At 35.0% G+C, this 14,235-nt stretch overlaps 1 protein-coding gene across 2 annotated transcripts in view; it reads right to left on the bottom strand.

The window, feature by feature from the left end:
- PHKB (phosphorylase kinase regulatory subunit beta) overlaps window positions 1-14,235 on the bottom strand; it is an 82,521-nt gene that overhangs the window by 42,758 nt on the left and 25,528 nt on the right. For both annotated transcript variants that reach the window (XM_084270094.1, XM_084270095.1), the window contains exons 8-13: window positions 13,136-13,199; window positions 9,028-9,123; window positions 7,348-7,545; window positions 6,613-6,670; window positions 3,706-3,783; window positions 1,688-1,846 (exon numbers count right to left, since the gene is read on the bottom strand). In XM_084270094.1, coding sequence (XP_084126220.1) covers window positions 1,688-1,846; window positions 3,706-3,783; window positions 6,613-6,670; window positions 7,348-7,545; window positions 9,028-9,123; window positions 13,136-13,199 — 653 coding nt within the window. The remainder of the gene's footprint in view (window positions 1-1,687; window positions 1,847-3,705; window positions 3,784-6,612; window positions 6,671-7,347; window positions 7,546-9,027; window positions 9,124-13,135; window positions 13,200-14,235) is intronic.

The raw sequence follows: 14,235 nt of genomic DNA, 5'->3' as shown, positions 1-14,235 counted from the left end.
GGCTCGCAGAGGGGAGAACCTGAGGAGGGTACGTTGTGTGGTCACCTACACAAGGGAAGGGGGAAGGCTGTGCAAATACAAACTGTGACCCCTTGAGGCAGCACAACCATTTCTGGAATGGATGATGAGCTGAGACACCAGTGCCTTCCTAGAAACCAGAGTTTTCAGAGTCAACAAGCAACACAAAGACTTCACCAAGGACAAGATCGTTATTCAGGTAGGTTTTCACCCAGAGTGGAGCAAAATTCAATGCTCCACTTAACCATGAGTATGACTAAATGGAGTTCCCGATGTAACAATCGCTGGTGAAGAGATTCAGGTCTGTGGTAAAACTCCCAGACCCTATTCTGCAAATACTATGAGAGAATAGGAGAAAAAATACTTTTACAAAAGAGATGGTAGGTAATACAATGGAGACAAAGCTTTAAAATGATAAACAGTTACTAATGTCAGCACTTCAAAAAGAGATTGAGCACAATTATTAAAAAAGAAAGAGGTGAGAATGTTCCGGTGAGGAAACAATTGAAACAAGACAAAAGAAGCTTACATTAGTCAAAGAGCATTTAGCAAACAACCACCATTATTAAACCTGCATTCCTCAGGTGTAGAAACACACAAATATTAGTACAAAAATTACTACAGTATTCCTGCACACACATTTGAGGATTACTTCACTAAGAGGTTAAATTCATTATTTTTTTTTCAATTAAAGGTGAGATTGCCCAGGTTTACTTCAGGGTTGGCTAAAAAAGAAATTCTGCAAGGAAGGCAGTGAAGCCAAACAGGTGGAGCACCAGACGGGCTCTGTTCCTCCATACCTAAAGATACAACCACTGTTCTTGCCAAGTCCTAAATTTTTAAACTCCCCTTCAATTCTTCTCTTTTTCACTACTATTAGCTTGTTTCCGTTACAGTGTTCATGGAAATCAATCTACTGATTACCTGGTAAATTCTGAGCATGGTAAAATAAACTACTGTACCCTTCTCATAAAAGAAATAATAACAATAAAAAATACTGTGAAGTTTTTTTCTGGCTTAACAACTGTTTTGAATTGGCCATTGAATCCTCTCAAGTGAGACAAAGAGTTCACTTCTAACTGAAATCCATGATAATGACCTCCAATGGCCAAACTGAAATGCACTTTCAAATGCTCATCTAAGCTCTTATATTTTAAAGGAAGGGTAACAATAACACAGACTGAAGAAAACATTAACCTTGTTCGAGACTGCAACTATTCAGAATTTAAATATGTCTTGCCTAAAGCAGTAAATAGTTTGAATTAAATGCCATAGATCACTTACAAAAATCACTGTACAGGAGCAGGTGATACAGTTAATCCAGAAAGTGTCACATTAGTATATGTTGTAATGAATGAAAAAATGGAAATAAGAGAGAAAATCAGGAAAAGAAATAGCAAAAGTAGTAGTCTATTCTGCTTAGATTTTGAGAATTCTACAAAACATTCCAGTATGCTTCACTGTACACTGTGCACAGCACAGAAGTTCCATGTAAAAAAGCAGGTTTTGCCCATCACATACATGCTAAAGCGGAAGGGACACACACATCCCACAGTAAAATCAAAAGTCAAGCCAATGTTGTTTGTTCAGAACCAGGAAAACACTAACAAGACAAATATCCTGCACTTCTGACATGTCAAAACCTGATAGAATTTCCTCAGCCTCTTACCCAGGAGTTTTGCAATGATGTAAACTGCTTGTCCCCACAGGAAAAACTTTCCATCACGTCCATTGTTACTAGGAAACCGTTTCTGACTGCCAGGGTTCTTCTTCTCCGGTTCAACAAAATCAGCTGGCACGTAATAGTACTTCGGTACGACTGGACACCCTACAGAATTTTAAAAGAAGCACAGTAAGCAAATTCCACTCCCTTTATTATTTGATTGCAGTCCCCTAATAAAGGTGAAGTGGATTCAAAACAGGAAAAATTATACCCCAGCAAAAATACGACTGAACAGAAAGACTACTGTCAGTCACTGTTCTCTCTAATCCATTATCCATGTAGGAAACCCAGGGAAGGATTAAACTACTTTATTTTGCATTTCCACAGAATATCTTCCCAGAACACTGCCTGTGTACCACCTCACTGTGCAAAAAGGAAAAAGATAAATACTTTTGCCTTAAGCAAAATGCAGCACAGGTAACACACCGTCATGCAAAGGAATGGAAGCTGCATTAGAGGGGAACACTTGGGGTGTCCCCCCCATTTAACATCAGTATCAGACAACTTTTTAAAACTAAAATCTTGGTCAAACATAGTCATATATTTAATGAAATTAAAGTTCTATTGTTTTTCCCAGTATGCCACACCAAGTTTAAAATACCATTTAAATTTTGAGATATGATGAAAGCAAACAGCAAATTTCTTCATTGGATGATAGAATGTATTTGTATCTAGAGTTATGCCACACATATTACTGATCACTGTAGATTAATAACCTTGATTTCAACTCTCTTTAAGTGGAAAAGGATCAGGAATTTAGAAACATGATTGAAAGTGACTGACCTAATTATATGCAATACAAAGTGAATTAACAGTTTTCTGAAAAATTAATTAAAGTTTCACCTTACTATTGCTTTAATTAATTTATTTGGATAAAAAGCAGGCAATAAACAGAACAAAGTTGCAGTGTCTGACTATTTTGCCTAGAGACAAAAAAATTACTGGCAACAGGTGAGACAATTAAAAAGGGAGAGTTATTAAAGTTACAATATTTAAATGAGTGAGGAATCAAACACAGCCAGAAGTTTTAAGAGGTGACATTCATGGTAACATTCAACAAGAGGAACCATAAGATTAATTTAGTGTCCACCCAATTTCACATACTTATTAATAATAAGAAAAAAAACAATGATCAGCAAGGTCAGAAAAGTTGCTTAATGGTAAGGAAATGTTTCTATTTCTTACAGAAACTCATTCCCTTTGAGAAGTACTCTAATTTTTAATGAACAAGTCACACTAAAAAACTCTGCATCTACTTGTGCAACTGTCCCATAGATGTCACAAACAGGTGAATAAAGATGCAGAGTTTTAAAACTGGATTGTCAGTAAACTGAAGCTTGTTCTGTTCTCAGGCCATTTTTTCCCTTCCCACTCAAACTTATGGTCATTATCTTTCCACTTTTTTAACTGAATTTTGGATAGATGTGCCTGTAAGCCAGCAGTAGCCCTGTCTGCAGATCCACCAAAGTTCTGCAGTGTACAATCTAAGGAGGAGAATGCTTACATTAAAATTAGCATGCTGCCCCTTTCACTGCTCTAAGCTTGGAATGATTTCACATGCACACAGAAAATTATTTTTTTTAAATCTTGTGAAGTGTAGTGACCATGAATGATGCAGGTAATTCTCTGGAGCCAGGTGGAACACTGAAACAATCTGACTGCTGATCGTTACCATTTTCCAGCAAAACCAAAGTGAACTTTGTAAATAATGAAGCTGAGGCAAAGAGAAGGAAGAATGACTGGGGGTGGTACATTTGTATCAGTAGCATTTTCCCAGACAATGTTAGTTTTATGTAATTTTAAGAGATTATTTGGTATTAGTGTTTTGCCTTCAGGAAACACAGTGATATTACTGCTTCTCTGTCAGTCTGACCACAATATATATTAACAGGAGTGTCATTTTTTAATAATTCCAAATCAATAAAAAGCTACAGTGTTTTAGAAGAACTATTATTAGAAAATACCTTCAGATGTATGTTGTAGCAAAGGATCCAGAAGATCCTGATATTCCTTTACTTGCGCAGGATTTCCTCTAAAAACTCCTAAAAATAACCAAACAGTAATTGATTTAATAAGAAATAACTCTTCCATGAGCTTAATGTTCATAGAAGGAGGAAAAAAAACTAGTTTATTTTTCCATGGGGTAATGCTTGCACACTAAATATTTCATGAAAAGTAAAAGATTGGATTGTAGGTCCTCACTTACTGCCACAGCTAAGACTCCCAGGAATCATGAATCAGCCACTCTCTTTATTAGCTTAAACTGAAATCAATGGCAAGTTACACAGGATAGTAGAACTGTGAACTTACAGAGGCTCAGGAACTGGACACAGACAACCAGCTTAGCTTCCTTAACTGTAGCTTGTGTGCCAATATGAAGACAAACAGGCTGGATCTAAATCTTTAGGACAGAGTTGCAAACTGACCTAAGAAATGAGTTGCCTAGAAATCCCAATAAATAAATACAGAAGGAATTTGAAGTACTAAATTGAAAAATTCCCCTCCAAAGATTTTTTTAGGCTTACAATTTAATTAGCTGTTACATCTTCATATTACAGAGCTTCAGAACTGTTGACACACCTTGAGATATTAAGCAAAGCTGTCAATGCTGCGATGCTGCTTTGGGGCAGAAATTTTGGGGAATTTGGGGAGTACAAGTACCTTAAATGTTTTATAGCAGAACTTAGTCATCCTAAAATTAATCCAATGAATATTAACATGACCAATGTTCAGTCAAACAGAAGTTCTTACATGAAAAGATCTATCAAAAGTATCAAAAGCACCTCTATTCATCCCGGGAAACATGGATAAGTTGAGAAGTCACGTTGACTTTATAAAACAGAACATTTCTTCACATTTAAAGGGGAACAAGTTAGACAAAAATTTTTCATTGTACCTCTTTCACTCATTTCTTTCCATGGTTTTCCTTTTCAACTACCATATTCTTCCATATTATGAAAAATAGCTGTAATGCTTCTGTCTTTAACCTACCCTAGAAAACGATCACAATCCTCAACATTCAACCAGAATTACGAAAAGGCTTTCAAAAGTGTGACTCAAATATATCCTATACCTCATACTGATTTATTTAGTTCAATCCTCTCCAACAACTATAGACACATATCTACTACCCAGGGGGCCCTAAAGAATTTCCATTTGAGAAAAAAACCAAAAGGAAATTAGTACTAAATCAGCCTTTTTCTATTCTTAAGAAAGGTGAATTCTGTAAGGCAAAAATATGACAAAAGCAAATTTGTGCACTGAGAACAAATATACCAGAACATCTCTATTAGGAAAAAGTTGAGGTATGTTTCATATTAGGCTACATACCTATATAAAAGAAGTCACAAAAATTTATGGTATTATACCCAACAAATTATTTTACTGCAAAGCCCGAGTGCAGTAGAAAGCTGGAGTTTGACTCCTATATATAAAGTTCTTCCTTTTCATGGCTCTTCAATGCTCTAAAACCAAAGCTTCACTAGTGTTGTGCACCACGTTTTCAAATATACGCAGCAAATTAAATCCGCGCCAGGAAAAACAAGCGCCACGAAAGTCTGCACTCAAAGAAGGGTGTTTTTAAGTGACACACTGAACTTTTTCAAAACACTTCAGCACAGTCTTGGCATTTTTCTTTTGTGTATTTTTTTTTCTCAACATTTTCATTTAATGTTGAGCTTCAGTAGTACTCTGCTCCTATGACATTGTCTTTCTGCAGTTCAAGCCACTCTGTATACACTGCAAATTTTGCACTAAGGAAGCTTGTAGGTTTGGAGCAACAAAAAAGACATGGGCAGTATATACAACACATGTATTTTGTATTTTTTCTTTGTAATACAAGAAGAGTAAAATGCTTTCTGTATTCTTCTGCTAACTTCACATGAAGATGATTATCTTTCTTGCTCTTCCCAAAACTACAAGTGGGCAGCATTAAATGTCAGTACATTTCTCCTCAGTTTTGGGCTTCACTCTTTGAAAAATGTCACACATTCCTTTAGAAAAGTCTATTGTGAAAACTTATTACATCTTCAAAGAAAATATTTTAATCTGTGGGTGGCAACAGAGGAGACTAGGCAGACAGCAGATTTCTATGCACCTCAGCAGCTTTATTAGAAAACTATTCCACACATAAGGGTAAAAAAAAAAAAAATCAGATGGTCAGATTTTCATCCATTTAGAAATCTTTTTGATGGCAGCAATCCTTACTCATTTTCTTATTCAGACTTTTGTTCTTCTATGTGAGATTTAGCTTTCATACTGCAATCATTCCGTGCGCTTTTTCAGTGTGTCTCCTACCCCCAGACAAAGTCTAGGGAGTGGTATTTTTGTTGGGTTTTTTTTCTTTTGTTTGGTTTGGCTTTAAATCAGACTAACTGTCTATGAGGAAAAATATGGCCAGGAAGCACAGGGGTTTCAAAGAGAAACTAGGCCTTTTCTGGTTCACTTTCTTCTCTTCTGAATTCTGTTTCAATTACCAGAGAACATCCAGCTTGAAATGACCTGCTGCAACATTCAGTTTGTCAATGTGTTCTCTCTTCCAGCTTCTTTTCCCTCATGTGCCGCTGAGAAGTACTTGGATACTGTGAAAGTTTCTAAGGCTTAAAAGGCAGCACAGGACTGAATGTCATAGATTTAAGCTCTTAAAAAAACCCCGTATCAAGTTATATTCTGAAGTTCACATAAAAATACGAATGTAAGGGCAGCTGGGTGCTTGGGGTTTTTCAGCCCATGAGGGAAAACTCTCAAGGAGGCATTTAGTGTCACTGCATTATGGGTTATTCTGGCAGGACAGGAAAATCGTTTTGATTCTTTCCTCTAAGGGCTTGTCTCTGTAATGCATTTAAAGAACAGGAATGTAAAGCTGTACTTACCATCAATAATCATGAAAATAAAAAACAGAGGAAATTCACACTCAATGCCATCAAAAAGCTGAAAATAAGAAGAATTAATCAGATATTTCACAATTTTTGTTTAAGGAAACGTATCTGAATACTCCATTGAATATAAATAAGCAAAAACATTTTAGCACATCAGCTTTTTGTTTGGCTTACAGCTTCTTCATTCTATGGACACTTTAACTGTACTTCTACATATGCTGTAGCTCATTCCAAGCAGAATATTTATATCATCTGTGTTTTATTTTACAGAGAGAAACTACTGGAGAGGGGCAAAAAAAAAGAAAAAAAAATAGTAAATTTTCATTTAGATAACCTTTACTGATAAACAATATGGTCAAAAGCAAAACTGTTTTCTATACACTCAGACTGTACTCAGCTGTGAAATTAAATAAAATGATAAATACCTTCCTTATTTGTTATGTGAAATCAACTGTACCCTAAATGTAAATGGAAGCACATTTATTACAAAACAAATCACCAACTTGCTGACTTAGCAATCTCTCAAAACTCATTGCCAAATTATAAAATGCATCTCCTTTGTTTGAAGGAACCACTGTGCAATTCAAATTGCAAATTGTAAATACTTGGGGTGTGTGCCCAAGGAGGTTTTTTGTGTTCCTTTGGGTTTTTTTTTTGTAGTTCTGCTGTTTTGGGTTTTTCTAAAAGTTCTGCCTAAACATTCTCTAAATAGGTCAGGTATTCCTTTACCTTGATTTCTGCTGGTTTGTAATAACGTCGTGTTCTGTCTTCCAGCGCAGTTCTGTACCCATCCCTCAGAAATCTTTTAAACCCATATTTTCCTTTCAATTTTCTAACAATTTTATCTAATGTTTGACTGAACAAAACCTCATCATCCAAAGCAAATGCAGGATAGCTGAGACAGGGCAAAAGAGCTGCATCGGTATTCTGTAGAAGGAGAGGAAGAAGTAGTACATTATAAATTTAATTGGATGTCTGACAATTATTTCACACACAAAGACTGTTCAGGTGAGATATGGATTTAGCACATTATCTTATCTTTATCAAAATCATAGTACTAACATACAAAACCAGTCTGTAAAATATGACTTCTAAAGATGTATAAACTACAAACCAAATATTAGGATACAGGATTTCAAAGAGAACTCATTTGACCCAAAATCTGACCTACTTCACAGTTGATAATCTGCAGGGATAAGTGAATACATTCTAAAACTTTGTGGCTTTACAAACAAAAAATATCCTTCAGGTTATTCCAGGAGAAGACAGAAACATTTGGGTATCCTGTGCTCAAAAAGGATCACAAACCTTTTACAAAGGTGCAATGCTGAGAAGTAGCTATGATTAAATTATCATTTCTGAAAAGCCTTTTCAGGAATATTCTTCAGGTGCTGTAACAAACAGGACTATCTGATTAACATTTAAGTTGATGAGGCAATAATTTCAGAGAGAAAGATGAGTAGCATTTCTCAAGAACCACGTGCAACTATGGTGAATTAAAAACATAAAAAAATTACTAAATAGTGAATCATCACTACAAGTAAGCTTACAGAAACAGAAAAACGTGGTTTTAAGTTCTAGTTCTTACATCACATGCTGTTTTGTTATTCCTTTTCTGCCGAATAAACAGCAGGAGAGTTCTAAAAGATTGTTAGACTATAAAAAAGTAGCTGACACCTCCTTTTATTGTAATTATCCAGTATTACAACTCTGCTATAATTCTTCTACACAATGAGTAAACTATTAACGTGGAAGATTAATAGCCTGTTTCATGAACAAAAATGCTATCACATCCCAGAATGAACAAAAAAGCAGAACTCTATTCTCATTTTAAATTACTGGTTTTTCAAAATGCAAATTTACCTTTGGTGATAGTACTGAAGATTTCTTTTAATTAATCAATATTTTAGTCACTTAGATTTACTCACTGAGGAAATACATCTTTGTAACAATAGCTTACAATAACAAGAAATCCCCCTTCAGCAATTTATGAAAAACCAAATATAAAGGCTTATTTTCTAGACAAAAGACTGAATTAAGGCTAAAATAAAGTGTTTCAAGAATGCAGGCACTGAATGTATAGTAGAAACTAGGTCAAAAAAAAAGAAATCACTAAGACTGCATACCCTCCTTAGGTTACTGTGTATTGTTATTACTTTCAATTTTATTTTAGAATTGTTTAGAAAACGACCATTTTAACCTCAGTATTCAAAAAAATAAACACCAACACCACCTTAATTCAACTCCAGAGAAACAACTATATCACAGTGACATTTAAGAAGCTGAAGCTTAACATCTTCCCAACAAATTCCTCTCTTTATTAAGCAGAACGTAATGTCCATCGCAGAAGTAAGAATTATGTTCATATTCTCCACACTCTGTTGAGGTGAATTTCATTTCATTACTTACATGAGACCTTGACTCTCGGGGTAGCAAGGAGCAGAGAGTCTGTCGGTTGCGGTTGTGGGCATCAAAATCCACAAATATAACAGACCAAGAGCAGCCCTGTAAACACAACATGAAGTGTATTTAAGGGAGAGGGAAGAAAGGTCAGCATATCCTGGCGAAACTAATTGGTTCTTTGATTTACTTACACTAAGTTGCAATAGGCTGGTAGCTGGTAATTTTAGTAAGAAAATGTACCACAGCATCAAGTTGAAAACATTTTAAGTTTTCAAATGTGTTTAAATATAGTGAAAATCAGATAGTCATTACCATTGATGATTATGAATGATATGATTCATTCAAGCTATGCACTCTTCCATTAGTTCTTAAAAAATGATGACTGCATTAAGGACAAACAGAAAAGTAGTTTTTCCTCCCTGTGACTGCAGGTTATGTTCTAAGTAGTGATGCTGAGTATTTCATTGTAAGTCAGTTCTAACACAAGTAATTGAATACTCACCTGAGATACTGCTTTGGAAAAGGACTTCCCTAAGCAAATAAAAATGACCTGCTTCTCACGTATTATAAGCTCAATGTTATCAATATCTACTCCTTCACAAAACCCATTTCCTAGTAAAATTCAGTAATTTTGCACTATATCTCTGTCAGCTTTATGATACATCCTAAAACAGGAAGAAAAATTCCCATAGCCAAGACTCCATTTAAAAAGAATCAACACGATCTAAAAATATTATTAACAGGCAGTTTCTCAGAAACTTGGCAGAGTTTATTAATGAATGGATATCTCCATATATTGAAAGTGATAACGAACCTCAGTATCACTAACCCCTTGGAAGACACATTCCACACTGAACTCATTCCGTTACTGTCATAAACACCAAACCAGAGATTTTCAAAAATTCACCAAATTTCTCCTAAAAAGCAGTCAGCTTCTTTGGTATACTACTCACTTAGGAAGACTGACCCAGAACCCACCATCTCTAATTACTGAAAACTTTGATTTCCAACTAAGTTTCTACGTAAGCAACTACCTTCTTTTCGTGCCAGTACTAGAAACCATTCATTTGGCTTTCTGAACAACAGAAGGTTTTTCTTACTCTTTAGACACACTACTGATACACAGCCTTCACACAAATACTCCGCTTTTACTCTGCCAGGCTAAACAAAGCATGTTTTTCCAGTCTCCTCATGAAAAACAGTCTCTCTGTTCTCTTAATCATGCTAGCAAGGTATACTAAATAATGCAGAGGAAAGAATGCAGATAAACAATCACATTTGCTTTGATGATTTATTATTCTCCTACATTCTTAATCCAGATTTTGACTATTCACAAATTTCTAAATTAATCTACAAACTCTGAACACAATCTGCACACTTGTGAACATGCAGCTTCAAAATCTGTGCTTCAGTAAAAGATTCTTTGGGGATTCAAATGCAGACTACTCTGCATTTCATACAAGCACAAACATCTTGTTTTACAAATGAACTATTTTTCACTTCTCTAAAGAATATAAATTTCTGTAGCAAGGATGCCTTACAAAGGTTTGATGATTTTTAGAACAAATTTTTTTCCCACAAACTAATGACATAAAACTCTAATATGAACCACTGATTATTCTGTGACTAGGTCAAATTTGGAACAGTGATCATCTTGTCACCAGCAGTCCCATCTTAGTGCATGCATGTATGTACCATGCACTTAATTCATTAGCTCAGTAACTCACATTGCCAGTAAATGCCCATCCCCTTACACAGTCTTTTTGCTGATAAGCCATTTTTTTCTAAAAGGTATGATAGCTAAACCAGAATGCTTACATTAACAATACAAGTGCTAAGCTATTTACACTCTGTGATATTCTGAAACCAGAGGTTTGGGTTAACCCTACCATGCCCACAAAAAGATACAGTTACAGTACTTTTAGGAATGGCAATTCTGAAGGGATTAAGTAAAAACATAAATTAAACCACAAGCAGCTCACGCTGCATCCTAAATGAAAATAAGCAAATACATTTCACAAAAAAAAAAAATCAAGCCCACTTTTAGTTCTTTCAGATAACCTTCAGCAGAATTTCAGACTCAGAATGTCAGGATCTGGCTATGATCAACTCACATTTAAGGATTAGAACAGAATTCTTATGCTTACGTCATACGAATTAAGTACCTCATGTAGAGTTGTAACTGTTGTTTCAGAGATATACAAAACATTGGGAATAAGAAATTCATCAAAATAGAAAGCAAAATAATGAGAAACTAAATAGCTTATCTGTTGTATTAAAAATTCTCTTCATAAAATGTAAATTAATCTTTTACTGTGGGAACGGTTTCACTATTTTTATGCTTTTAAATCCACTGTTTATTAAATGCTTCTGGTGTTAAGCAGATGAAAATGAACAACATCTAAAAACCATGAATGATGCCCCTTTTTACATAAAAGCATGTAAAATTCAGATTAAAGAAAAAGCCAATCATTTTCCAGTTCCTAATTGTTCTCTATTGTATCTGGCACCTAGAAAGCATAATCAGGAGTGCATATAAAAATATCTGAACAAATTGTAGCACAATTTCTTTATGTTTTCTAGAATTCAGGGAAGGAACAGTTTAATATGAATATCAACGAGTGACCTTTGCTTTGTCTTCTCTGGGTGCATCCATGAGTGCACAGGGAAGCTGCCCTATCATGATCTACTCAAAGATAGATGTGTGAGAGCACAGCTACAACACTACATATTGGTATTTATTAGTCTCTTCCAGCATCCACACTGAGTGGAAAAATCTGCACAGAAAGGCTGAGCAGTCTGTAGTCCCCAGCAATGATTTATGCAGGTTGCAGGTGCAAACAAGTTCCTCTTGAGGGGCTCAGCAGGATTTCTTGAAGCTATTGGAACACAGCTGGAGCTAAGCACAAAGGCAAACTCTGCCATGGACTGAAGGTCAAAATGGTTTCTGTTTATGCTAAGTATCTTGGAAATAAACTCACAAAGCATTTAAACTGGGCTTGCTTCAGCAATTTTTTCATCCACCACACAATTTAGTAAAAAAAAAAAAAAATCATTTGAAAAAACCAGCAGACATTTACTGGTGCTTGAGAGTGCTGGAAAGGGAAGGATTGTAGAGAAATGTTTTTTCTGAAATATTGTCAATGGATGTATCATGTCTGGTCATTACTTAAGATCCTTACTAGCTCCTACTGCTTAATGGATAACACCAGTTTTTAAAATGTACATTAAATAAACCAAATCCAGACCAAACAGCTAAGACTTTTTGAAACAGTGTATTTGTATACGCATAAAAAGCACTTCCATACTCCTCCACTCAGCATCGGTGTATCCTGAGCGGATCCTAAACAGAACATCCACATTGTATGGCACTATTAGGACAAATACAAAGATTTTTAAAAAAGCAAAAGAAGCAAAAAGCAAAAGGCACCCACAGAAATCCCCACCATTAACAGATATCAACAAAAAATGTGATGGGTGCCTTGTTCAGGAGGATATCCTGTTTGATGCCCTAAGAGAAAGACGGGTGTAATAATAGTAGAGTGGCAGGGTCTTTCATCAATAGAGAAGGTGGTTTAATAGATCACACTTCTCTGGCAGTTACTCACTATTTAAAACAAATTGCAGCTTACATTTTTTTATCCCAGGCATCAGAATAGCTCTAAAGTTGTAACTTAAAAGTTATTACTTAACTTTTAAAAACAGTGCTCATAATTATTTATATAACTGTCCCAATCTATTCTTTCCATTTCAACATTAGAAAAACTGAGACAGAAATACCTAATGTTATTGATGTGTTAATAAACCAAGCAGTACAGAAAGAACTTCGAACATAACTGGAACTGTCTCCCAGTCACACCTTTACAGTTGACCTAGCTGATACTCATTAGCTCACACAAACAGCACCTGGCAATTCTTCATAGGAGGGGCACTAATGATTTTATCAGACAAATTGTGTACTTGAAACGAGCAGTTTCAGACTTTTTTCAAGCTGAAATCTAACAAACCCTGGTGTTTCTAAACATCCTCTGATCCACAGTGTAAATCATTACTGCTAAAAAAAAAAGGGGTGGGAGGTAGAGAGAGAGAGAGAAAAACCAAACATTTTTATTACCTGATTTCCGAAGAGATTGAAACCATTAATTGCTTCTAAAGCTGCTTTTGCCAGACCCACAGAGCTGAGGAGAAAACACAACAACAGAAAAAAAGAGGTAAAATAATTCAAGCCCAGAACAAATTTAACATGTTTGACAGCTTTCAGAGCTATGATCTTTTCTTGATTTGAGTTTTGTGCTTAACCTTTCTGTTAATAAAATGATGATGCAGCAAACATGGTTGTTTGGTGATGGGTTGTTTTGGGGAGGTTTGTTGTTGTTTTTTTTTTAAAAAAATACTTTTCAGCATTTTTATTTGTCTTCAAATGTCAAAGACCATCTGGAAAAAAACACTTCTGCTTTCACCTTGCTACTAGACATCTGGCATTAGATTTTTTCATGGTCTTGCTAATCGTGTATTAACAGAGGTTTACTTCAGCATAATTTTTCAACCTAGCTCCAAATATTAAACTTTCAAATACTTAATTTCTGACTAGCTTTTGATATAAGAGAGCTCATCAAGCTGGATTCAGAAGACAAGGATTTTCTGATGTCAGTCATATAGCAAAGTATCTTCTGTTTCTCTTATTCCATGACTAGTATCCATCACAAAGAACACAAAACAAGACCCAGAAATGCTACCAACAAGCTTTCAAGTTAGCAAGTTCATGTTTAAAGATATTAAAACACTAGCTGTATCAACTGAAATAATTATTATAATTTTTCTAAATCAAATCATATACTAAAATATAATTTATTACTGAGTATAAAAATTATACAGTATATATAAATATACACAAGAGAACTTTGAAAAACCATTTCCTTTTAAAACACAGTCTTACTTTCCTTGCATTTAGAAAAAGGGAAAAATGAAGAAAACGTGTGTATGCATTCCCTCTCAATGCATACACACTTTTGCTTATTTTATTTTTTAGAAAGCTCAATATAAGCTAATAGAAATCTAGATGCATTTGACAGGTTGAATGTTTCCATTCAATTGCAGTAAGTAGCTAAAGCTTTAAAACACATAAAATGCTGAATTTTTGCATGCTGATTACAAAAATTCTAGATGTTAAGGTCACAAGGCATCAAAAAGTAAAATATTAAATGAGCTAGTTCC

The sequence above is a fragment of the Gallinula chloropus genome (assembly GCF_964237585.1).
Source record: "Gallinula chloropus genome assembly, chromosome: 13".
NCBI lineage: Eukaryota > Metazoa > Chordata > Aves > Gruiformes > Rallidae > Gallinula > Gallinula chloropus.
The sequence above is the reverse complement of the archived record's forward strand: the minus strand, read 5'-3'. Positions and strand labels throughout refer to the sequence as shown.